Genomic DNA, 27,430 nt, shown 5'->3' with positions numbered 1-27,430 from the left:
TCAACAAACAGGTCTCGGTGATGTCAATGCAGTTAACAATGTTTATTTCTAATTCATATGCTAATAATTACAAGACGGAAAACTATTTGTTTATAATGTATCTTATAAATATCACCTATATTAATATTGTCACGTACTACTTACGTTAATATGTATACGCTCTACAGTTCTATATAAATCAATTGCAAAATCCCGACACAGGAGGATAGACAAAGGGAACCTAGTATTAAGACAGTCCGTTCCTCTTTCTTGACCAAATTCTGTAGGCACTGCTTGTTGACTAACGGAACTCAACGCCGCGCTTGGCGACACCACATCGCAGTAATGTATTGGATCCTCACTCGAGAAAATAAATATAAATAAATATTTGGAGTTAGGATCGAACCCACAACCAGTCTCGTTTACAGTCGCATTTATTCTCCTACGCTACTACTGGCCTCAAAAGGTATGTAAACAAATTTATTTATTTAAATAAATAAATAAACGATACTTGTCATACTTATCTGTAATATTTAGCAATACGCTGTACTATTTATACCGTTATATTTTTGCACCACTCCATTATATCATAGTCAGTTAGCTAATTACAGTAAAAATTAACATTAATGTCAATTTGTTGCGCATTTAAGTATTTAAATAATTTAAATTATCTGTGGCAGTTTTTAATTAAGGTTTTTATTTAAGAAAACTTATAGTTTACCTATGCTCCATGGTGAATATCTCGGAAGGTCCGATGAGGTCAGGTGGCGAGAACTCCATGTCAACAGACGCGCCCGAAGAGTACAGAGCGCGCCGTAGTTCATCGCTCATCGACAGCACCTATACACAAAATTATATTTATATCAACCATATACAATACAGGTTTGTGGAAACACAAGAATAAGTGCAAACCTCGAGTTGCTAGTATTAATATTGCATTACTTATGTTAATTTAAAGACTTAAAAGTAAAACAAATCAGCTGCAGGTATAAGTACCTACGTACGTTGCCTCACAACAACAAGTAGCCGGCTGTCAGGTGCTCTAAATGAACCAGTTTCAAAATATTATTGGATGATATTTTTGTGCAATAAAAAATGAAATTGTAAACAGGTATATAATATTTATATTTACTTCATATTGCTACAGTATAAATTGTCAACCAATTAATATACAATCTTATAATTATTAATCTTATAGCGAAATAAAGAAAATTAAACTTATAGTATGGGAAAATGACATTCTTTGCTAGTTGGTTGCCAAGTAAAGGAAACTGGTAATTTTATTATACATACTACGACTTAATGTAAAATTTATAGATATTTTTATCGCAAGACATGGATATGTGCATTGTGCACCATGCTCTAAAGAGGAAGTGGCTCGTTCCCCGGATGTGCGCGCACCTGATATTAATTGAAATAAAATGCTTAATGACAGTAATGATAGATTGATTATTACTAATGAGATGATGCATTCCCGACATCTACATTTCACATACAACATCCAGTGAGGCGAGGGCGCGCGTGCGCTTTACTTGGGCCCGTATTTAAAAATCGCTCTCAACTCTGAAGTCGATCTTGAGATGCCGTTTTCATTCTTAAATTTATATATGTATGTATGAAAACAGCATCTCAAAATCAATCTCAGAGTTAAGAGCGATTTATACATACAGATTTTAAAGTAAAAAGTAAGAATATTGTGAACAGGCTAACAAAAACTATATTTAGAATTGTCGAAAACATTCTAAAAGTATTCTAAATAGAATGAACAATGGCCATGCCGCTTAGAATGTTAAATCTTTTTATTTATAAAATGCAAAATTTGTAATACAATGTTGATCTTAAAATAGCTCTCCTTTACTTTCATTTATCTACGAGTAAATATAATATATCTCAATAACGGGAAAATCCTTATTTGAAATGTTTTAATTCGAACGGAGTATCTTAATACTAGGTTCCCAAGTTCCCTCGTATCGCACGTCCCTTACCTCGCAAATACTATGTAATGTTCCTCTACGACATATCGAATGTATGGAGTCCCTTTTGATGACTGCTTTGAAAGCTCTATTTTTTCCTTTCCGTACATGTTTAATTACTCTCTGCACTAGTTTTCGTAACATTTGGAGTAATAATTCACAAATTCACAGACTATTTTTTTTTAATTTATAGACTTCAGACACAAACAACTGTTGCCCACGCAATATTTAGTACGACTTTAAACTAAAAGAAATTTTATTTATCTTATGACGACTATATCGCAATGTGTTTACATTAAAACGATATAAAGGCAATAAAAGGATTATAATATTAAAACAATATAAGTATTTAAAGTAAATAAAAAAACACTTGGACATATTATAACTAGGTTCAACATAAACATTGAAAACGAAAGATATAAACGAACTACGTCAGTACTAATATGTAAAGTGTAATGTACTACTTCATAAATACGTCAATTTAAATTAAAATTTATGCCTTAATATTTACTTTAACTCATTTATTCACGAACCTAATACTAAGAAACTTTGTTCCCTTTAAAACACTTTTCTCGTAACTCAGTGGCGTAACTTAACGCCTCTATACCACAGCAAAGAAATGAAAATACAATATTTCATTAATTATATTTTCAGAATATTATTATATCAAATCAAACCCACCAACCTGTCCGCCACGATTGGCCACTCATTTATAGTATTCAAATTTATTATAAAGAATTAAATTGTTTTATAAATGTTTACAGATAACCTATATAATTAGGCTTGTGGAGTTAATATTTAAAGTTATGCAAAAAAAATAATCTGTAGAGTTACTAAGAAAGATTTAAGTGTCACGTCTTGTAAAGAAATATCAATATATTTTTTACCTATTCCTAAGCAATATATATAAGGTTAACGCTCTTTCCGCACAATAGAGCATTACTTCGATGTTATATTATGGGATTAGAAATGTATTTTTATTGTTATCAAATTTTGGATCTCCCCCATTTATTTATATTTATATAAGTTTCACTTAACCTCTAAAAAACTAAAAAATATTTAACTACAAGTTTGACATTTTTATTACACTATAAAAAATAATGTTTATTTTTTAATATTTATATAATTATATTTTATCGTAAAATTTCATATAATAATATTTTTAGAATTTGCTAATAAAACAAGCAGCGTTTTGTCTACACTAGGTTCAACTTTTATGTACTCGTATAGTGTAAAGGTCGAAGCAACACACATTTAAGAAGTACATAGGTAGATAGGTATCTTTTTTCTTATATATTTAATGAATCGACCTATCACGTACTAAGCGGATATAATTTTAAGGTTAAAGCACATAAAGCAGGAAATGTTTATTTAACAACAAAAGTACCATTTTATAAATTTATAAGTTTGATCGAATACCACAGTTATAATTAAAAAAATTAAAAAAATTATTATACAAAACTATATTTATTTCTAATTATAAACATTAACTATGTTTTAATGTTCTTAATGTATAAATTGTATATAGAATGTGTATGTATTTATAAATATATACGTTTTCAACATTATTATTTCTCGCGTCTTAATGGTAACTCTTTAAAGTTATCGTTCAAAGTATTACATTTTTTGCCATTGTTCGATTTAATCTAATAATCGATATTATTATTACTTATATGAGAGTAATAAAAATTCAGATATGACATAACAAAAATAGCCACATATTATATATATATTATAAACACAAATGTGTAGGTGTGACGATTAGGTACTCACATATAAGGCATGCCAAATAAGATTTTTTGTACTGAGGTATGTCAGTGAGACGATGACGTAGAAATAACAAATCGCGCTTATCCAGTTTATCTTTTTAGAGTCCAAAAGATATTATAACAAAAAAAAAAAACAATAATAAAAATAAAGATAATAATATTTCAACCATTAATTTGTCTACACCTAACGCACTCTCACCTTATCACTGTCGAAAGTGGCAGACCTTTCCGGTGACGTAGGACCGAGGCGCACCATTTCTATCCATTTCATAGTCTGCATTTGTGCGAAACGAGTTTATCCACAATCCACATCAACATTCAACAACGTGTTGCTTGACTTGGCACACGCTGGACCAGAACATGTGTAAAAACAACAACACGGCACGCACTGTCCACCAATTTCCTATACAAATCGCCTACAATGATTACCTGCGTGGTTCACAAACTTGGTTAATAGTTGGGCAGGTATTCGTGACGAATGTTAGTCGACTTATAGAGAGACGATACTGTTACGTGCGACGTTGTACTTTAGCCCGTTAAAAGTACAATATTGACGGAAATCGTCCACTGCAATTGCGTTGATGAGCGTGTGCGTCGCTTTAATTGACAAGTTTCGAGAGTATTCGTAAAGCAACCGACGAGCAGACGACCACAGCGGTACCGCGCTGCTGGGGGACTAGCTGGCTAGTAGGTGCAGCTAGTAGCTAGAGTCTAAAGAAAGGACCGCGTCAGCCACAAGTAACAACGAGCCGGCCGACCCCGACGCACTCGCGACAAAAACTGTCCGCCAGTTTTAGCACTGTGTTGTGTTTATAGCAATTTTAAAATTAGACAACGAATCCCGAGGTTCAAACGATTAAAGATGTAGTTGCATATTATACATGTGTACCTGAATACCTAAACATACATGTTTTCATGTCACGAGTGAAAAGTAGAGCTAATATATATTTTTTTGGATTAATATTTTAATATCGAAAGAACTGTGTCAATTTGAGTAGAAGGGTAGTAAGAGTGCAGCTACTGGCATTGAAACTGCTTTTGTTAAATATATAAAAACAACGAGTGACCCAGCTCGCATTAAGGTGTTGTTAGCTGGCACAATAACGTAGCCGGACGTTACTCATACGAATATATAATATATTTTATAAGAAAAAAAATATGTTAAATAATTAACACTAAAATCGGAAAACATCACAGATATTATTAGATACCTACTTCAATTAAAGTAAATTCAATTCATAATAAAGATAAAGAGGTTCATCAACTGCGACGGTAATATTTTACCTACTTGTATACAAAAGATTTATTTTACAAGATTTTAGTTCGTTATGTTAACGAAAATGTTTTATTCATAAAAATAAAAATACATGATGCAATCACGTTCGCAAGTAGACGGCGTCGTCGTATTCCTACTTGTAGAAATATTTTTATAAATTTATGTTTAATTCCATCATAAATAACAAACGTACCTTATTAATTAAAAAGGAATTTAAATGAACTTTACTCTTATAGGAGGTAAGATATGTATTTTTAAGAACGGTAAAAATAAAAATCTAGTTCTTTCTTGAACTAATTGTTTTTTAAAACGATACTTTTTTTAATACATTTTAACTAAACACTATAGGCAGGTCGCCTGTACTTTTTTTCGCTTTTTCATAATTATATTATTTCATATTTATCTGTTACTTAAACTAGACTTATAACTAGAGATAAAACGGTACACTAGGAAATCTCTCCAACATCATACATATTGAAAAATTCCTTTTTCTATATTTTAACATAAAGCAATAAGTTAGCCCGAGGATAACAGCTTCCATACGATTTATTGCTCGTTCGATAAACTCGTATACGTTACAATTGTATGTGGATCAAGTAAGAGTCGAGATAAAGAATATAATCTATTGGCACTTCATATGTATTTACCCCATTCAGGAGGCGAACGACAATTAGCAAATAAGAAACGACTAGATCATTCAAACTACTTCACCCAATTAAATTAATGAACGTATATGAGGCCAGTGGTGGCGCAGAGGCACACAGTGTGACTATAAACGCGACTGGATGTGGGTTCAATCCCCATTGAGAAAATTAAATATTTATTTAAAATTTGTGTTTCCATTTCTTCGCTCTGGTATCGAGGCAAATAACGGCGTTAAGTTCTGCCATTCAATGCTTGCAGAATTCGACGGAAAGTGGGGGACGGAGTGTCTTAACACTAGGTTCTTTATGTCTACCCTGCTGTGTGCGTGATACAGCGTGAAGCTGATTTTATTTATTTTAATGTATATGTAGAGCAGAATTATTTTTACAATTTACGAAGCAAAACATTAAATATTTACACCAAGAGGGTAAAGACACCTGCTCCAGAAAAAGTGCAACCCGACAACCCTAATATCGTGAAGAATCTTTACACTGTACGACTTCATAATCTTCTGCGTACATTCTTAACGGGTTAATATTTTTAACACTACTTATAAGTAGTGTTAAAAATATTATATTACCTCATGTTTCTGTATACAGATTCATATAGCTCTTAAGGAAAAATACTTGCTCCTGAGTTTACAAGATGTTAATAAATTATAAAGATAGATATATAGACTAAAAATTTCCTATAAAGATAGAGAAGTTTTGCGATTACAACATTGATTTCAACATCTGCTAATTGATATGTGTTATTGGAGATAAGAAGGTAATATGTAGATTAACAATTTATTCAGCTCACTACTGTATGAATATCAAATAAATAATAAGTGAACGAATCAAGATGTTTGTTGAATATAAATTATATAAAAATAACTTACATTAGGCAATACAAAAGGTCAAAAAATCTTTAAATATTTATGAATACTGTGATATTTTATTATTTAATAGATTACAATCTATCCATCTTTTAGAGGCCATCCGGCATAGTGTTACAAGCGTGCGACCGTAAACGTGACGGTTGTTGGGTCGATTCGCAGTCAGGGAAATTATTTAATATTTTATTTCTTATATGCGTCACTCGAATTTGGCAGAAAGTAGAGAACGGAGTGTCTTAACACTTGGTTTCCACTGTTATGTGTGGGATACAACATTGAGCTATTTATCATCTACTGTTATGCTAGACACCATTTTGCGATAATAGGTACTTAATGGTATTAACAAAAAAATTTTTCATGAAAAACTTTACAAGTATCTAAATTATAAAAATCATTTTGATATCATATATAAATCAAACCAGAAATATAACATGCTATAAATAATATAATAAAATATGTCGATTTTTCCAGTAGTCGTAAAGTGGCTCCAGCCAGACGTAATACGATACGATCATTTAACCCACGTTTTAAAAGGAATGAAAATATGGCCTCCTGTGCTTCCTAGTTGTATGTCTTTATCGCGCTAATTAGTGCCGGTACCTACCATATTATACAATAAAAAATATTAACTAGACTAGACTTGAGATGCCGTATTCATATATAGATATATAATTCATAAATGAAAACAGCTTCTCAAGATAGATCTCAGACTTGAGAGCCGTCCATAATGCAACATTTATTATTTTAACATATCGCCGCAAGTATTTACCTTATATTACTATCATTAATGGAAATTTAAAATCCGTAAATAGAAAACAAACAGCGGAATAAGCCCAGAAAGAAGGACAAGGCTGATTTCCTATAACAAATTGATTTTGTTTAAAGGTCTTTAAATAGTCGTCTTAAAGAGGAAAATATGCAGATACATCAAATTTATATTTATTGGTTATATAAATTTTCCATTAATTAATTAATTTCATTAAAATATTAAGATATATTTATTATGTAAATAGATGTAAGATCATTATTGCAATTTTATTTTTAAGATATAGCAATTAGATTTACAAAGTAGTTAGATTTTACGAATAACTGGAATGGAGATAATAGGTATAATATTATACAATCGGATTGTAGCGAAGCAGAATTAGATTTCCCAAAAGCATTAGTGTCATACATATCCGGAATTTCCACGTTATTATCTAATATACTTCTGTCAAGTGGCTCATTAAACATCGGGATGATATGAAATGAACTATTTGTAAGGAAACTAATGCTTTATAAATATAAATATGATTTCAAATGTCTGTATGAAAAACATTTTTTAAGATGTTTTATAATTTAGGTACGTATTTAAAAATTATAATAAATTAAAGTAAATATTTTTAATCAGTTTCACGCTGAATCCCGCACACAGCGGGGTAGACAGAGAGAAACTAGTATTAAAACACTCTGTTCGCCAAGTAAATATTTTTTTCTCTTTAATTATTAAAACGTGGCAGTGGCTATCCCGCACCCATATCATGTTGAGCCTACAAGACCATCTAAGGTTACGATGTTCAATCAACTGACAATGGCAACACCGCAACAGCCGGATATCAAATGTTATCCGGTTATTTTACGGAAGCGGTAAATTTAACGCAAGAGTCTATCTATCTATATCTTCGATTACAACGTATTCTTTTGAACACATTAACTTAAAATCGGAAATAAAAAGTGTAGACCGCGAATAGAGTAACTTAACACTAGGTTCCCAAGTTCCCTATGCCTACTCTGCTATGTGCGGGATACAGAGTAAACCTAACATTCAGGTATAGAGATACTGAACAATGTTTATAATATTTTTTTGTATATTTGTTATATGATTAGTTTTAGTTGCGTGACATACTAAATTATAAAAGAAAGTCGCTTTAAAAATAAATGCGCATTGCAAACTCAATTAGAGACGGAGTTTTATTCAAATGAACTGAAGAATTGCGTCAAAGTTATGTAAATTATTATTTGTGAGTTTTCGTTTAAAAATGACGAATACGTCAGAAGTAAAAAAAATAATATAATATTGAAAAAAAAAAATACACAATCTATATGTTTTAGTTTACAATATTTGCAAAAATGTTAGCATTGTACGTATTGTGAAACATATGTTACAGCAAGTTCGCCGTAGTTGAAACGCAAAAAAAATGGATGCATATAAATATTTATTACAATATTTTTCAATATGATAAAGTGTTATTGCATTAGTAATAATAATTAGTATAAAAAATGCACAGAATTATATTAGTCAAAAATGCCCCAATTTGGCAACATTAAGAAGTTTTATAGATAGAAATGTTAATTTACCTAAATACTAAGCAATTTGTTAACTGAAAGCCGCCGGAAAGTGGAGAACGGAGTGTGACAACACTAGGTTCACTCTGCCTACCCTGCTATATGCGGGATACAGAGAGAAACTGAAAACAATTTGATTGTTTTTGAAACAAACTTATAAACATTCGAGAATCAAATACGCGTACTATGTACAATAAACACTGACACGTACATTCATGAGTATTAGGTAAATGGTATGTAAAAGGAAAAATTATAACATAGTTAATAGGCGTGATAACAAAAATACCAATTGTGGTGCAAAGAAGGTCGGCCCGCATGATGTGCTCTGACGTGCCGCACAACGTGACGACGTGACGCGACGTGCCAAACGGTATGCATCATAAGTGTATCAAATATAATAATTACAAACGAAACAAGTTTCTTATTGTATCACGTCATAATCACCGTTAATTGATAAAAACCTATACTAACGCATGTGTGATTACATCTTTAATAAGTAGGTACGCAAGTAGAGACATTAGCTGGAAATTCAAAAGTTAGATGATATTTTTTTTTTCCGCTTCACTCTGCATCTTGTACATGCGTACAAGTAAGGCAGAGAGACAAGAAGCCTAGTGTTAAGACACTCTGCTGTTGAGTGGCAGAACTCAACGTAGAAATAAAAATATTAAGTATTTAATTTCCGCGAGTGGCAATCGAACCCATAACCTGTTGCGTTTACAGTAACACACTAGTGCCTCAGCGCCATAACTGGCCTAAATAAACATTTCATGTGCCTAAAAAAAATATAAATATAAAGCCTAATATATAATACATAAAGTTCCATTAAATTTAAAGAATTGTTAATAGTAGATAGCTCTACCACAGAGTACAACAATATCATTGTGTAACGGCCGCGGCTGGCACCTAACAAGAGATGATTACTCGAGCCTGTATTACATGATGGCCATTGTTTGCAATTCCCGCTATTGTACTGCAAGAGTTACATTTCGCACTGTAATTTTTGATCTGTTCCATTAATTTCTGTATATTCTTGTCGTTTTACGTGTAAAAAAGGCACTATAAAATTTTTACAATAACTACATTTACTGTGTGTAATTTGATTTATTTTCACACGCCAGGTTAGGCAGAGGGATCCCGGGAACCTTGTGCTATGACACTCTGTTTTTCATTCCTTTCCCCACTTTCCGCGGAATTCTCCCTCGAATAGGAGTTGAATCACAACCATCGCGTTTATACTGGGTCCCATGTAAAATTAATGATTGTAATATTCATTTTACAACTTCAAGGTAAATCACTAAGTGCATTAAATGATGTAAAGTTTCTCTTTAATCGCTACGCACCTATCGCACTTATTGCCTTTATTGTCAGTTATTTTTAACGGCAACCTTTTGCGATTGTTGTTATGTCGCATGTCCTTCTCAGCGTAAGTTTATAAACAATGTTGTGAATCATATATAGGTGAATGTTCACTAAAATAATAATTGTTAATTTCTTGTTGAAATACTGTCAAAATTCAAAATATTAAAAAACGAAAATGGCTCTACTCAATTAATTTTAAGAAAATTAGCACTTACAGAATACGTAATAAATAGAAACTTTGGTAGCTTAATAAATGTTGAATAGGAAGTACGAAATACGAAATCTTCTCTAAGGTTTGTGCAATAACATGAATCACTATGGGTGCACATTTTACTCTACAACAGAAGATTGCACATACTAAACGTGACTCGACATTTCCCCCTCGTTTCACTTAAACACCTATTAAATATGACACATAGTGTAAACAATAAAAGATAAAGATTAGCATAGTAAAAGAAAAGAGACTATCTTCCTTTTTAAGATTAGTAATAGCGCTAAATACAAAACAAGTTAGATAAATTTAATTTAAACAAAATTTCGCCAGTCACGTTAGTATTAGGCCGTCGTTAGAAACATGCAGTGCAAACTCTAGGAACATTCAGGGATCTACTTTTTTTTGTTGCTTTGAAGTAGCCGCAAGACACTATGTTTTTGGTGTTTCGTCACTATGTGGGTAACACAAACAGACAGACAGGTAGAGCTCGTGGGTACCTCAGGCTGGGGCTCCTCGCCGAGGGAGTCTCCCAGGGCCTCGGCCTGGCTCTTCATTATAGAATATATTTTCACATACGGCGCCTTCAGCAGCTATGCGCAATTGTAGTTACGTTAGTATTCTTGCACATTGTTAGGGTCAAATCTTATATTATTTAGCATTGTAGTTAAATAAACATATTTTATTCTAGTAAATGGATTATTTCGTTTATTTAAATGAAGGTTAAAAGATTTTTGACCCAGTTATGTTTACTTAATAAAACTTGACCCAGTGTAGCTGATGTGTTATGAGCGTGTCTTCGTATAGATAATAATGTTCTCTTAAAAGTTAACAACATCGATTATGTTTATAACAGTTATAATAAATGTTATAATTTATAGTTATATATAAACTTATTATCGTTTTTGATACGTTATTGCCGTTTCAGATTTTTTTTAAATAATTAATTGTAATGCCGTCGTCGTCATACGGAGACAATGAAGTTATCTCGTTTAATTAGTCTCTATAATTCATTCTTACATATAATTATACATACAAAATATAAGTATTACTTTTGTCTCTAATTTTGAAGTAATAAGATAATTTGTAGATTAATAATATTTATACCGTATTTCAGTGATATTAAATGTTAGATCCACGTGTTTAACATGTATTGCGTCATGATGTGAGGTAACTGCGTTGTCGCCGTGTGTATTAGAAAGCGCTGTTTTAGAGTGAAATACAAATATTAAAATATTAAACAAGTATAAAGTATAGATTATTATAGATGTAACAACTCACCTCCCATGATTCTCTTGTAATGTCCGACACGTCGCCAGTGCTTCCGGAGCGTTCCTGAGAAATATTTTTATATGTAAAAGGATTGCTTGCGACATAAATAATAAATATTTTATGAAGAACACAGATTTGAAATTATTTCATATATATAAATTATCCCATATATTTATATTAATAAGATGGAACGATATAGAATAGTAGCTTAAAGGTAGAGTTTAGGCACTACTTTTTAATATAAAAGATATAATATAAAATATATCTGTTTGTATACGAGTAAACGGTGTTTAAATGAATCACATACAAAAATCCGCTTAATTATAGTAGGTATATAATGAGTTTAATCTATGGAATGAGTATTTTGCACTCTTAAAATGTCTTATCGAATGTGTGGCGAAGATACAGTTTAATATACAACGTATAGTAGTTTATACGTAATTATAGCAAAACAGACTCTTTTATCTTGATGACTGATGATGGGAGATAAAAATATTAATATGTCACACACTATATTTACAAGCTTGTCCGTCCGCGTTATATGATATCTGTACTTTATTAAAATAGTTTCTGGTGTTGAAGCTAAAATTATAGTGGGATATCCCAAAGGATGATAATCTAATAAGAATATTGGCACTTAATAAATTGTAAAAAAGAAAGGAACAACAATGAGAGTTCCAAAAGCATGATTTTATACATAATAATGAAATTTTATTCCTTTTTAATGAATTATATGTTCATATTAATTTAATTTAACGTACATAAAATGAATATGTTCACGTGTGTTTTCCAATATGCGGAGAAATCCTAAAAATTATCTTTTTCTTCATTTCCTACCCAAAAAGTGATATTATGCATGAAATGACGGGAACTAACACAATAATTATTCTACCCAAACAAACAAAATATTTTAACGAAAACATTTGCTTGAATAAGATTCAAGCTTACGTGAAGTCAGTCACGTCCCACACGTGCCGTGGTCAGAGAGCTATTTAATGAGTCAATCTAAAAGTATCAAATATTATAAAACTAGAAGTTTCATAACAATCTCGGTTGTGAAAGTGGTTTTAATAGTATTACTATTCTAATATTGTTGAACACATTTTAATTCAATACATTCAAAACAAGTTTGTAATTACAGTAAAAGTGTTTTATATTTACAAATTAACATTTTTCTTTAATCGTTATATTAATACTAGTGGGAATTGAACACACAACCGTCGCGTCTACTCAATAAAACTTATATACAACTTTCGATATATAACCAACTTACCTTCTGTCCAGGTTTGGCATCATCATCGTCCCATTCGGTGTCGCTGTCGATGAGCTCGTAGCCGTGCGCGGTAACGTCACGCAGCGGGCCGTACCGCTCGGGCACCCAGTGCGTCAGGAACTTGAATAGATCGTCCACGCTAGGAAGAATTTCAATTGTTATCAAGATAATACTGCATTCAATACAGCTTTGCGATTTCCGCTAGCATTCGCGAAATAGGGTGTCAAGTGGTGGAATTCATTATCGAACTTTGTCTCAATGGAGCGAGAAAAAATTAATAATAATCTCTAGACCAACTGTTTGCTGCTGATGCAGTTGTCTCAGCGTACGTTATCACAAATATATAAATTATGCATACAACACTTAATGTTATTATACTTTTAAAATATACTTTATTATTCTGCTCTATCATTCATATTGTGAGTTCCGCATTTAGCAACATATACATATATACACTTTTAAAAGACCTTAAATATCAAATATTTCCGTTAAAATCTGTAAACGAAACTAAAACTAAAACCTCAACTTGCAAATTCTATTCTATAAGTCTAATTTAAACTATATCTATACTATCTATATTAATAATTTCATTATCCCAGAATATTTCATTAATGAAACTGAACGCCGCGTTCAATTGGGGAACTGAGTGTCTTAACACTAGCTTCCCTTTCCCTAACCACCTACAAGCGTGATACAGCGTGAAAGTACAAAAAAAGAATTAAAAAAAATGTAATATTCACCGATTACGTGGAATTCCAAACCAATACTCGGGCTTCATACGCTTACGGCCGTAGGACATGAGCGGCGTGGAGCGCGGCAGAGGGCGGCCGGCCGGCTTGCCCATGCGGAGACGCAGATACAGTGGCGGGTCGTCGCTGGGCCGCGCGGGGCGGGGGATAAGTTCTGAAAGGTAGGTTTTATATTAATTTTAGGATATTATAACACTTTTTAGTAGTACTGATTGAACCGATTATAGAAATTTCTATTTTCAAAATATATCTTTAAATTCCGCAATGGCGCAAACGTGACGTGTCGGTTGTGAATTCAATTCCCATTTGGGGAAATGAAATATTAATTTTAATTTGCTCATAAACATAATAATGTCAGAAAATTAAATTAAACATTGTTGTTGAGTTGTCACTGCTACATAATATCAATTTACTTTTCCAATACTTACTATCGAATGAAGCGAAGAGATCAGGCATATCGTCCACAGACACCATGCTGCGATAGTCGAGCCGCGGTTGCGTGGCGCTGCTCGGCTTGGCGTGGGAGCGACCGAACCCGCCGAGGGAACTCCGCCTGTATATACATAGAATATTAATATATTGACTGAGATTTTGTAATATCTCAATTTTATCACAGTTATTATAAACTACAATATATTTCGCCACCTGTAAGCATAAGTCAAGTTTATAATAATAACAAATTTTCAAATTTTTCAATGTACACGTTACAAAACTATACATGCTTAAATCTGTAGTAAATATCAAAAAGGGTGCCAGTAGTATGTGGATGAGTGGAATTATGATACAAATCACAAGTGAAGACCTCAACATTTAGTACTAAGATGATTTACAACTGACATTAATCTCCTTAATTCCTAGCGGTAAGCCGCAGGACGGCACGCCACAGCGACAGGAAGCCAATAGAATATTCATCAAGGAATTACAAAAGTATCGCATATAACAGACTCATATTACTTATCATTTTATTTATAAATAAGATTTAAATCAACAAAACGATCAAAAATACTTTTGAAGCAATATGTGTCGGTTATGAGAAGAAAGATTCAAAGGAATAATAAATCGACAAGAACAATAGCTCGGTCTAATCTAGAAAAGCGTGTCGGATCGGCACACCGCCAGTGCAGTAATAGTAATAATTGTAATAAACAATACTTTCTATATAACTGTCTAATTCCTCATAGTTTCTAAATTCCTAACACTTATACATCATGCCATTGAACTGTTAATTTACATATTATATAGATTAAAGCATCGATTGGACTTTGGTTTTAAATAATCAAACCGATCATTTGGAGGACATAGGAATATTTTGAATAAATAAATAAAAACATATCATCATCATACTATTGAGATCTTTACCTATATAAATATTTGAATTGATAAACAAAATTATTATTGTTGTTATTATTCCTCCTTGCTTATAAAAAAAGATATTACACTAGTGTATAGTTAGAGAAAAAAAATAATAACAATGACTACAACAAACAATTACAAATCAAGAACAAATTAATTATTATGCTATATAAATTATTAACCAAAATCCAATGTACACAAGACAATAATAAGTAACAAACACTTGGTGGGACCTAAGAACAACAAAGGTGGTACAAATAGGGGACTAAACACATGAAACCACATTGACACTATAAAAATAATTTTAAAACTTTTTTACACTCAATGTAATATAAAAGAAACCAAAAAATATAATTCAAACGACTTATAATCATTCCATTTAGTCTATACAGGTTTGGCAGAACTTTCATTTTTTAATTTTCTTTTTTTTTCTAAAAAGTTGTGCAAAATGCTATAATTTTGCCAATATTTAAGCAAAACAATATATACTGTTACATTTAAATGTATTACACTCACTAATTGCTGAGATTACTTAAAAACATCATAAAGTCTTACATTTGCGTATATCTTTAAAAAAGAAACAAAAATAAACAACGTGTCAAAGTGGTTTACAGTAAACGTAGCCATCAAAGGCAAACACACAAGACGATCTGATTGGCACATCGATATCTGCGGCGCGCGCACGTACCCGGACAGGACATCAGGCGCCTCCTCCGAAGGGGTTTTACTCAGGAACAAACCCGTTCCAAACTCCACTAGGTTCATTGGCGAACTAGTCAATGAAAATAGGGAGTCGGTATATGGTCGTACACATCCCGGTTAGCATCCATGGTAGCAAAGGAAAAATTTAGAATGGCAACATTATTATTTTTTTTTCCACATGCATGTGTGCAGTAAGTAACGGATTGGGTTGTGAATTAAACTAGGATAAACCTGGGTGTACGTGAGAACAATGAACGTAGGTATTGTGAAACTTGATGCATTTAATATAATCGAGTTCATTAAACAGTAAATGATAATGATGTAAATGTTTCGTAACAATGTCGTGTTATTATCTGCATTGTTATTTATTTACATACAAATTGTGTGAATTAGTTAATGGCAAGAGTGGATCGCAATACGCAATGGGTACATTTTTTGTGTCATTTATTCCAAATGATATATATCAATCAAAAAATAAATGTTCACAAAAGTAATATGCAGAATAATAGAGAATAATACTTTTTTCTTTATTAATTTAGTTTCAAATTAGATATTATAACAAATTAGGTCGTACCTGTTAAATACTTTGGAGAAGACAGAAGTGGAGTTTTGTGTATCAGCAGAAGATGGTAAAGAGTCACTTTGCGAGCCTTGTGGTCCTAGACCTGCCTCACCGGTCAAACCTTCCACCCAAGATAAGGGATAAGATAGGCGTTTCAACATCTGCGAAGGAAAATAAATATTAAAAAAAAAGTAAACGTATTTGTTCATAGTCAACAAACAATAAAAATTAATCTTCTACGAACTTTAACTTATAAACCTGTTATTACTTGAATTTTGTAATTATATAATAAAAAAAAATATGACAAAAAGACAATAGAATTGCGGATAGCAACGTTAATAGTGTATAATAACCATATAGACATTTACAATATAAAACACATTTTTTTTAACAAAAAAGTGGCTTTAAATATTTTTTGTATAAATAGGAAAAAATTGATAAAGTATTAAGTAATATAATGGATTTTTCTAGATTCACACATCGTTATGTAGTCATTAGTCTTGATAATAACGTTTGGAAGTTTTGGCACAGTAATTAAAAAAAGTCAAAACAAACACTTATATAATCATTATATTTAAATTTCAAATAATGAAAAATATGTGTACTTTAAAAAAAAACTAAAAAACACGCTTTTCTGCTCCAAGTGATACAAGTATTATAGAATGTGTATAGAACATGTTAACATTTAATAATTGTATGACTGTTGATTATGCGACGAATTTTATACAAAATGCAGTAAAAACTATGCATATCGTGCTCGTACCTTTTGATTAATTTAGGTTGATTTTTCCTGTGCTTCATAGGTCCATAGGCATTTCAGATTGATATATCCACATAGTCTTGAGATAAATACTCTTGACAGACGGACAAGAAAGTGATCTTATAAGGAACCCTTTGGAGTCCTATAAGGTATCTTTTTTTTCATTGAGGTAAGAACCCCGGAAAAACAGCATAAAACCTACCTTATTCTTTTTATCAGGTTTCCCCGCATCCTCCTTTTGATTGCCGTCGAGAGAGAAAGAGACAGCTGCCTGTTTGCGTGGCACGCGCTCGTTCTCGCCGAGCGGCGGCGCGGACAGCGGCGGCTCTGCGCGCGGCAGGCACACCGGCGGCACCCACTCCGCTGATAGCACTATGTCCGCATCGCTGTACACCTGTGTGGATCATGGGGTGTTAAATTCATGTAGGAACTACTTGTACTAGGTTGTTTGACCAAATAGAAATAATAAACAGTGGGTTACATAGAAACGAATAACGTAATGTAGTAAAGTCGATAAGTTTTAGTCGACAAGAAAAATATTTTTTTAAAAACGAATTTTTGAGATTAGCGTGTTTAAACAAACGTTACAACATGATTGTATAAATTACCTCTGTGGACTTGAGTTAGAGGTAATACAGTCTATATTTATCTCTCAGCGTTAATTATTAAGAGAATCATATTAATATATTAATATTTACTTCAAACAAAACATACTAACTTGTATATGACTATGTATGAGAACAAAAGACCTTCAACACCATTGAAGATAATGACACAATGATTACTGAATAATAACAAACATCCTGACACCGATATCAACCATTCAAGTTGTATATTTGAAATTCATCAAAAAATAGAATAAACGACAAGACACCAACAAGAAGAAGAAATAAAAAAAATATGAAACGTAACAGTAGGGTATGACAACATTTGATATAGCATAGATTTTTTTATTCCATTTCCTTTAAACCTAAACGTATGAAAGAGTAAGAAAATGACATCCAAGATTGTCTCCAGACTTCCCCGACTGACACAATTGAGTACCATATCATACCTCGTCGGTTGACTGACAAGAGGCCATATCACTATCGTGGTGGCCAATAGCAAAACAATTCAAAAATTTTGCTTCATAGGTAGAATCACGACGCCAATCGTACATTGAAACGTCCATTTCAGGTATCTCGTATATCGTTTCAATTTCATGATAATAATCGTGCTCTATAATATGATGACCCTAAAATCGTTGGTGTTATTAAAAATAATAAAATTATTATTCTAAATTGTCAATATAAATAAAAAGGGATATTATTAGATATAAAATAAACAATTAAATAAAACTTAATTTTTCAATACACCATTTTCTATTATCAATAAATAACATATAAATAATAATTACTTATTTTAATATAAAATGACAACAATCTCGTACAAACCTTCTTAGAAGTATTGGGCGTAACATGTAGCAGTGGATCACGTATATCAATGCCAGAGTCGTGGTATGAGAGTTTGACGAGGTGTGCCGCGTCGTTGGGGTCGTCGACTTCGCCCTCTCCCTCTGCGGCGCTGCCTGCACGGTCGGCTTCGGAACCCTCTGCTATGGAAGCTTCTAGACTTTCCTCTTTGCCGTGGTCCGCGCTTGATGATACCTGGTGACATAAAGCAATGGTTATCTTACTATCCTACTAATATTATAAACGTGAAGTTTGTGAAGATGAGTGTTTGTTCCATTTTTACGCAAAAAGTACTGAACGGATTTCGATGAAACTTTACAGTAATAACGCATTAAATAGAAAATTTCTCTTTTATATTTAGTTTAAGTCGTAAAATATTTATGTTTTCAGTTATTTTTTGTGTTGACCTTGCATAATAATAATTCCGTACAGAAAATTCCATATATCTCGTTTAATTAGTATAATATGAGGAAGTAATGCTTTTTAATTGATTACAGGGAAAGAAACATACAGATAGTGAAATTCCCTATTATTTTAAGTTAATAAAATTATAAGTACAACAGTATTCACCTCACTGCCTTGATCGATTGACATCCTGTCTTTGCTCGGGATTGCCCAGTGTTGATCCAGTAATGATTTTCGCCTTTCTTCTATAGTTTGTTGCTAAGGGATAAAAATAGAACTATAAATATAGGAAATAGAGGCCAGTCCTGTCACAGTTACAAGCATTTTATACTTGCATAAATATTGGAAACGCGATAGGTTCTGGGTTCGATTGCGATTTCGATCGCCACCTGTGACAAATGGCTATGGAGAGATTAAAAAATAATCTGCGTGACGTAATTTATGGATGACTTTAGTATAAAAAAATATAATAGTAAAACAATACCTGCAAAGGCGTAGGCGTTACTAGGTCCCTATCAAACGCCTTAGGAAACGCCGCACCGCCGCGCTCCTCCGCGTCGATGGAGGCGGGGCGCTCGCCCCCCTCACCCGCCTCCGCCTCGCCCGCCGCCTGCAGCTCGGGGAATGTTTCATCCTGGAACATCATTGTACTTTAGAGTATGCCCGATATATCGTGATACTTGGGAAGAAAACAATCAAACGAAAGAAAAAATCTGAGTTTGAATTTAGCACAGCCAACTACAGCTAACTAAATTATATACATTACTAGTACGAGACAATTTAGGTTGGGACACCATTCGATTGTTAAAGTGATGGCTGTAAATACGTTCCTTAGTCACGGGATATATATATATTTAACTAAAACATTGCCCTTCGACAGTCCAAGAATTCAGCGAAGAGTCCCCACTATTACGCCGAGAGTGGAAGGACGTGTGTTAATGGGGAACGGAGAGTCTTAACACTAGATTCGTAGGTTCCTTCTGCCATCCCTGCTATGTACGGCATACAACATAAAGCTAAAGAAACCGCATTACCTTGACTAGAAGAGAATCCTTGCCGGGCGAATGCTCTGATTTATTCATGTAATATATCTCGGCTTGTTCCGCTCTGAAATACAAATACAACTATATATTAAAGTATACTCTACATTGTAACCGTTGTGTTGAGGCAGTTAATATTAACGACTTTGCTCATAAAATTCGATTCGCTTTCATGTAAATATATTTTATGATAACGAGTGAAATTGTTACAAATGTTGCTTTGTCTTTTTTAGTCTTAACGGTATGTTATATAAAAAATATTTATATTAATTAAAAGAAAACTATTAATTACCAAACTTTATTTGAAAATATTAATAAAAACAAATCAAAATAAATTAATAAAATAACACAAAAAGAGGGCATTGTGGCGGAGCAGCTGTGTAAACGATTAGATACTGTGCTGTTGTGCTGTACCTCTGAGGGTTTTGGGTTCAATTTCCACTCCGGAGAATGAATTGTTTTCATCACCTCGCTTATAACCATAAGACGCAATGTCTGTACATAATGTTACAGCATAAAGGTAAAGTAAAAAAAAGCAACACATACTTGTGCGCATTATGATCCGGTCCGTGAGTGCGCATGTGCGCAATATCGTAGAATATGGCCGAGTTGACCACGTACTCCATGGGCGCTATGACGCCGTACGACTCCGGCCCGTGCTCCATCACCAGCGTGTCCGACACGTTGGGGTCGAACATCACCGCGTTCGGTGTGACTAGCAGCACCCCGGACACGACGCCCTACCGTGAAATATTGCAGTATAATGTAGATTGATATTAATTTGTATTTATTTAAATGCAAAAAAGAACTAGCACTAAAGAATTATGAATGGCGACATTAGCGAACTCAACTGGCAATCTCGAAATACTATAAAAGAAGAACAGAAAAGAATTTAGGAAACCTAAATAATAATTATCAAGCATACAATTAGTATGACAAAATCGAACCCGCAAGCGAAAAAGTGACAAAAGCCAACCTTTACACCAACAAATCACCCAAGTGTATTGTATTATAAAATAATTAGCAAATTTAACGCATTCCATTTGTGGCTTATCACTGTTAATAATTTGCAATGAATTCAAAAATTAATTATTTGCATGGCTCGTTTATCATAAGAAAATTTGCAACACTTATATATGCGCATTGCACAGTCGTATAACAAAATGTTAGCCATTCATCAATGTCAGCGTAGATGTAGCGAAACCTGGCATCTGAAGGCCATTTTAGTGAAAATAGGTTTAAAAATCTATGCATTTATGACATGTATTCATTATAATTTATGGTGAAATAATAACCAATCTTGAAACGTAAAATATTCTATACTTAATAAATATTTTATATTGCACTAAGAAGCTTTAAATTTAATAAAATAAAGCAAGGCCATATGACGAAAAATCACTTATGGTTGAATATGTTATCAATTCAATAGTAGATAGATAAGGGGCATTTCATTATTATAATCTCAACGCATTTCCTGTACATAATAGAGCATACAGTGAAAATACTTGAAAAATGTACCTTTTCCTTTTATAAATAGGTACATTTGATAACGAACCTGGCTAGTAAATTATTTTTATCATATAGAATAACTATAAACTCTGATAAAAATGACAAAAAAGAAAAATCTAATAAAAATCATAACATTAAAAATAAATGTAACTTCACACTTATAAAAGTGTAATGCACGATACCTGTCCATCAGTGATGTGTCTAACATTAATCTTGAGGAAGCGTTGCGGAGCGCTGCTGGCCGGCGCCTCGGGAGACACTGGTCGAAGGCTGTCCAAAATCTCTGTTGATAAGAAAAAATATGAATTTCAATCAATTATTGTTATCTTTTGTCCTGTACACAGCAGGGTAGACAGAGGGAACCTAGTGTTAAGACCCTTCCTTCTTCATTTTCCGCCAAGTTCTGGCGGCATTGCGGACATTAATAACTAGATTTATATCAATGTTTTAACCAACCGCGGATCGAAAATAATTTTATTTCTAAAGAGATTTTTATTGGAATATAAATTTATTATTCGCACAACATATTTAGATTTAATAGTTTTTCACAATAAATGTACACATTTTTTAAAAATTTATAATAGAAGATTTATGTTGTAATACAATATAGTTTTCTTTAAATTGAAAAAAATAAGTGAAAACGATTCTAATTAATGTGTTAGGTATGATAAAAAAAGTAAAATTATTTAATGAGTGACGCACATAGTTACAACACGTGTTATAAAATTACATTGGGCATACACATTTACAGAAGTCATTGTTATTTAGTTCGTAGTAATATTAAATTAATAATTGAGTATTTATCATAAAATCTACTTAATAATTATAATTGTTTACGAGTAAAAAGCATCGTTTCTTATCAAATAGAAAGCACAATTTGATAACTGAATTTATCAAGATGTCAACCATATGATAAGCTGTATTCGTATATTGGATTCCAGAAACTTTGAAGATTGACATGATTATATTTAATGGACGTGTCCTTAACAATTTTATCAAAAAAAAACACTTTAAAATAAACTTTCAGTATGAATAAGCCTAGGTTACGTAAAGATGCTTCGATAATAATTATTCAAATGTCATCGCATGATTATAAAACGGAACACTAAAAGATAAATACGTTAAAGCTGAATAGTAATATTGATATACCGCCGATTCATGTTTACATTATAAACTATCAGTTCCTCCTACTGGTAAAAATCTGATAAAATACTTATAAGATTGTTTGAATTAGATAGCAGGAAGATAAAGGAAACTGATTTGCGAACCGGAGCTCAACGCCGCGTTTCGTCTACCAATGAAACTAATTAAAATATAAATTCCCCTAAATTGAAATCGAATCGACAACCGAATCCGTAGCCCATCCTTTGAATTTATAAACGTAATTATTCGATTATGCTTAGATTAAAAGGTAAAATATATGCGATAACAACAGGCATTAATATATTTGAAGGTAAAACATTGAATGTATTTAAATACTACCGAGGAAATTACAGTGCGGTCTTAATACTTATAAACATGTGAGCACACAATACGTCATACATCTTTATTGCAACAATGCTTGCGTGTAAATATGTATAAATATAAAATATGGTAATATACTTTAAACCAGGTGTTGATTCATTCTCCTTCATATTAAAAAATGTCACTTTTAATAAATCAATATTTTATAAATTATTAATTTATTAAAAGTGAAATATTTGTAAATTTTTAATTTCCTACCTTTTTCCTGGGCCGGCTCGCCGGGTGCACCTTGCGTAGATTCAGACGTGTTATCTCCGCTCTCTGACGGCCCATCAGAGTCCTTATCGCCATCTGAAGCAGCCATAACAAGACGTTTATATGAAAACCAGGTCAATTACTTACAGTTTAATAATAACAGTCAGGAATGTAAACAGCGCGATTCAAAACACTATAATGAAGATAAACGTTCGAGCCGCACCGTGATACCAGCGTTTCAGGAATTCAAAACTGAACATTCTTGAACAGCTGTACCAACACAATGTCCATTATATCTGTATATAATACTTATCGCACTCGATAATACATTCATATCTCTACAATTAGGGCAGCATAGTTCGTTAGAAGAGGCACCGGCGACATTTAAATGAGTGCAAACCAATTTAGCTGGTTGAAATGAAAATGGAGGGCGGTCGGCGCGAGTGCGACGCGGCCGCGCTTGCAAGATGCTCGCCACAACTGTTGTAAATTGTGTTTGACGTGCAAATAAAGAAAAAATGTTTCATGACAACGTCACACGCGAGCACCAAGGTTGAATATGCCTTGCTTAACTGGGACTACGAGAGGTTATCTTTTTTTAAGGTTATGTTATTGTTTATATTGTTTAATGCTATTGTAAAAGTTTAAAATTCTATCTAATTTAAGCAAAATATTAATGATCTAAATATATTCATATGTATATGAAAACCAATATTTATTTCATATCTACCAGTAGCTGCCAGTGACATTCGTAGAATTATAAATTACATAAGTAATTACGCATCGCTACACATTTAATTGTGATAAGCTGAACTTTACCTACAAACATGTGCCTTAGAAATGTTGACATTTACTATTTAAAGCCTTGTGATAATGTATTATATATAATTAAGAAAGTATATTTGAACATTTATTACATCAATGTCAGTAACATTTAAATTAAATAAACAACTTGAGCAAAAACAAGTGCTTATGCAGGCTACATGTTTGTCCCATTACCGATAAATAATTAAAATATAACAAAACATCAAAAACACCTATTCAAAATTAAAATTTTATTATGTACTGAGATGTTATTATGTATCAATGGAATCGTTGCAGAAATTTTTGGTATTGAAAATTAAGTATTTATTATTAGAAGAGATATAATCGAGCGTTGGCAAAGTTGGTCTAACTAAATTAACAAATGTTTTATTTCAAAGAAAGTAATATAAAGTTTGCAACGTTAAAATTATTGGCAAAGCATCAGCCTGAAGGTCAGTTGGCGTAAGACATTTTCTCGTTAGAACTATTCGTCACGGTTTAAACTATCTTACATTGTAATTGTTGACTGATGAAGACTGCAGTCGTAGGGTTTTGAGATACTGAAGGTTAAGCATTGGAAAATAGATTGGAAATAATTTATCAATTGTTATAGTTATTAGTGCATTGTAATATTTATATGTATATTCCTGTAATTCTTATTAGAGACAATATGACTGAACATATAATTTAAAAATTTCTTCAGGCGCTAAGAAATTATTATTTCTTTATTATATTTCTTTAGTATTTTATGGTCTTTAATATTTTAAACTTTTTTTAAGCTTTGAGACTTAAAATTTATTTTACTTTATTGGTAACTCATATTGTAATGTGTTTATTTTTGAAATAAGGTTTAAAATATCTAAGAAAATAAAAATAAAAACAGATATTTAAATATATCATTTGTCACCTTACTCATTATTACAGATTCCACCATTTAAATAAATTTTTAGTTTTTCCACTTAGTTAATAAAGATACGTCTAATATTACAAGTGCTCCAACTATATACCAAAAATTAAAACTAATGAACCAAATGCTCATATTAGTCTTAATTTTTTTTGGTGGCATTAGATTTAGGTTCAAATCTGTCTAGTTATCTACATTGAACCATAGCATACATGTTAAGTTATACGTGCCCGTTATCACAATATCAACATACCTCTCCTCTTATCGGGTACGAGCAGCGTTTGCCCAGGGAAGATGAACTGAGTGGCGAGTCGGTTTAGCTTCGTCAGTTCCGAGGGAGTCGTGTCGAAGCGGGCGGCGAGCGACGTGAGCGTGTCTCGATCGCGCACCTACAAAACAAATTAATTATTTAATTTTCATAAAGAATTTATATTAACAACTTTTAAGAGCTTATAGCTATGGACTGCTTGACGTAATTACAGTAGCAAATGTAGCTTTATAATAATAAAAAATAAATATGACATATTTTTGTCAGTTTCTTGTGTATAATTCATCCATTTTGTTAATATTGAGTTCGGAGTCATAAATTCTAAGATAAAAGCATGATTAAGAAACAATATAACTCAAATTATATTCTAAATACATAACTAAATGTTCATCTATAATAATTACATAATTAATTATATGTGCAGTTATCATAAAATATATTCAAATGACATACCGTGTACGTCATTGTTTTAATGGGCGTCGGTGGAGGAAGTCTTTTGGTGTGCTCGTCGTCATCTGTAACAAAGAAATACGTATATATAAAGAAAAACCCTAAGAAACCGAGAGAACGTAAAGCAATACCAAACTTCAAAGCACGCGTTTATAAAATGTACCTATACATAAATATAAGATATATATATATATATTTATAAAAGAAATTCCAACCCTGTCTATTTATTATATGCGAACGAAAATCAATGGTAGTATATTCAAATTGATTTCATATTCGTTCGCCATTTTAGACTTACTGATTGATTGACTTTATTCACAGATACGTAAGTAACAAACAAAACAATTATGTACATAAATATGTTTTTATTACCAATTTAATGATAAATAGTAGTCATATAATCTTTCCCAACCCAAAACATAGTTTTCCAATTAAGACAGATAAATAAAAACAAAAATAATTTTAATAATTGGTATTTATTTATTTATAATATAATCAATGCTTTTTTTCAGTATATCCCGCATGTAGAAGGGTAGGCAGAGGGAGACTAGTGTACACTCCGCTCCCCACTTATTTGATGTGAAAATACTTGTTACCATCACCAGAGTTTCATGTTTTGACAGATTTCATGGAGCTCTTACATGATCGATTAGAAATTCGATTTACAAGCAATTAATACACGATCTGGACTAAAGGTCACGACATGATTTGGGACGTCCATTGCCAATGACGCAAAATCAATACTTCTAGCGATATTCAACGTTTACAGTTTAACCTAGTAAAATGGTTATACTATTTATTATAATAACATGAGTCGGGTAGAATGTATCGCAATATTTAATCTATGTAGATTTGTATTTATTCAAACAGGTAACAATAAAAAATCGAGCATATTTTTAATCTCAAAACCTAATGAGTTTTAAATTTTAAACTGATTAAAATGATTTTTTGTACATAATTTTTTTTTATTTATCCTTCAAGTTGTATCCCGCGCATAGCACGGTAGGCAGAGGGTATATGGGAACCTAGTGTTAAGTGTTATAATAATAGTTTAGTGTGTACTTATATTAATCCTAAATTTAGGTAACGTCAAAGTCAAATAAACTATTAAAATTTCTATTTAAAAAAATGTGTTATTAAGTATAGGTATACGAGTGTTTAGTGTAATAGTAAATGTAGTGTGAAATTAAGTAAATAATCGCTTAAGTATAAGCTACGGTAGTTGTGAGTAAAAAATAAATAAAAATAATCTAAAGATATAAATAATATTTTCTTATGATTGGTATTAATTGTGTATATAAATAATAATGTAATTAATATGATAAGGAAATTAGATATAATAATAAGATAAAAAACGGTAAGGACTCACGTGTCTGAAGTGGTATAGTACCTACAATTAAAAAATCCTAGTGTTAACACACTCCGTTCCCCTTTAAGACATTTCCCTTTCTCACTTTCCACCAAATTATTAAGATATTAAGTGATAAGTGGCGGAAATAAACGCCGCGTGATCGATCGATCCGTATTTACACGGCACGCTGTCTCATTATAAAAAAAGACGTATGTTTTTTTAATTAACTATGCACATATTAAAAAATACAAGCGCTTTATTTAATTCGTAATAAATTGATGAAAAGTTTTAACGAAGCCTCGTCTGTCTTTTCCCGCGAGTGGACTTGGCTCGCTGTTGTTTGGGTCCATTTGTTTAATGAAGTTACTCGTTTACTTAACTACTTATTCCCATAGTGTACTGTCATACAATTAAATTTAGTAAAAACAACAATTACTAAAA

At 32.1% G+C, this 27,430-nt stretch overlaps 1 protein-coding gene across 19 annotated transcripts in view; it reads right to left on the bottom strand.

Annotated features, from left to right (window-relative positions):
• Nucleotides 1–27,430, bottom strand: part of mtd (TLD domain-containing protein mustard) — a 73,884-nt gene that overhangs the window by 5,507 nt on the left and 40,947 nt on the right. For 10 of the 19 annotated variants that reach the window (XM_085193504.1, XM_085193510.1, XM_085193503.1 and 7 more), the window contains 18 exons: nucleotides 25,642–25,703; nucleotides 25,174–25,309; nucleotides 23,216–23,308; nucleotides 21,676–21,776; nucleotides 20,531–20,724; nucleotides 19,979–20,051; nucleotides 19,429–19,578; nucleotides 19,110–19,202; nucleotides 18,522–18,734; nucleotides 17,291–17,482; nucleotides 16,341–16,489; nucleotides 15,753–15,836; nucleotides 14,140–14,264; nucleotides 13,703–13,865; nucleotides 12,963–13,101; nucleotides 11,699–11,752; nucleotides 10,918–11,010; nucleotides 701–819 (listed from right to left, as the gene is read on the bottom strand). In XM_085193504.1, coding sequence (XP_085049630.1) covers nucleotides 701–819; nucleotides 10,918–11,010; nucleotides 11,699–11,752; nucleotides 12,963–13,101; nucleotides 13,703–13,865; nucleotides 14,140–14,264; nucleotides 15,753–15,836; nucleotides 16,341–16,489; nucleotides 17,291–17,482; nucleotides 18,522–18,734; nucleotides 19,110–19,202; nucleotides 19,429–19,578; nucleotides 19,979–20,051; nucleotides 20,531–20,724; nucleotides 21,676–21,776; nucleotides 23,216–23,308; nucleotides 25,174–25,309; nucleotides 25,642–25,703 — 2,233 coding nt within the window. Of the gene's footprint in view, nucleotides 1–700; nucleotides 820–3,920; nucleotides 4,507–10,917; nucleotides 11,011–11,698; nucleotides 11,753–12,962; nucleotides 13,102–13,702; nucleotides 13,866–14,139; nucleotides 14,265–15,752; nucleotides 15,837–16,340; nucleotides 16,490–17,290; nucleotides 17,483–18,142; nucleotides 18,323–18,521; nucleotides 18,735–19,109; nucleotides 19,203–19,428; nucleotides 19,579–19,978; nucleotides 20,052–20,530; nucleotides 20,725–21,675; nucleotides 21,777–23,215; nucleotides 23,309–23,435; nucleotides 23,704–25,173; nucleotides 25,310–25,641; nucleotides 25,704–27,430 lie in introns of those variants that run through there. The other 9 variants (XM_085193514.1, XM_085193501.1, XM_085193502.1 and 6 more) reach the window with 6 other exon arrangements.

Source organism: Heliconius melpomene, chromosome 11, assembly GCF_056956725.1.
Source record: "Heliconius melpomene rosina isolate 202511_hmr_F chromosome 11, ASM5695672v1, whole genome shotgun sequence".
Taxonomy (NCBI): Eukaryota; Metazoa; Arthropoda; class Insecta; order Lepidoptera; family Nymphalidae; genus Heliconius; species Heliconius melpomene.
Note: the sequence above shows the minus strand (reverse complement) of the source record. Positions and strands in the feature narration are given on the sequence as shown.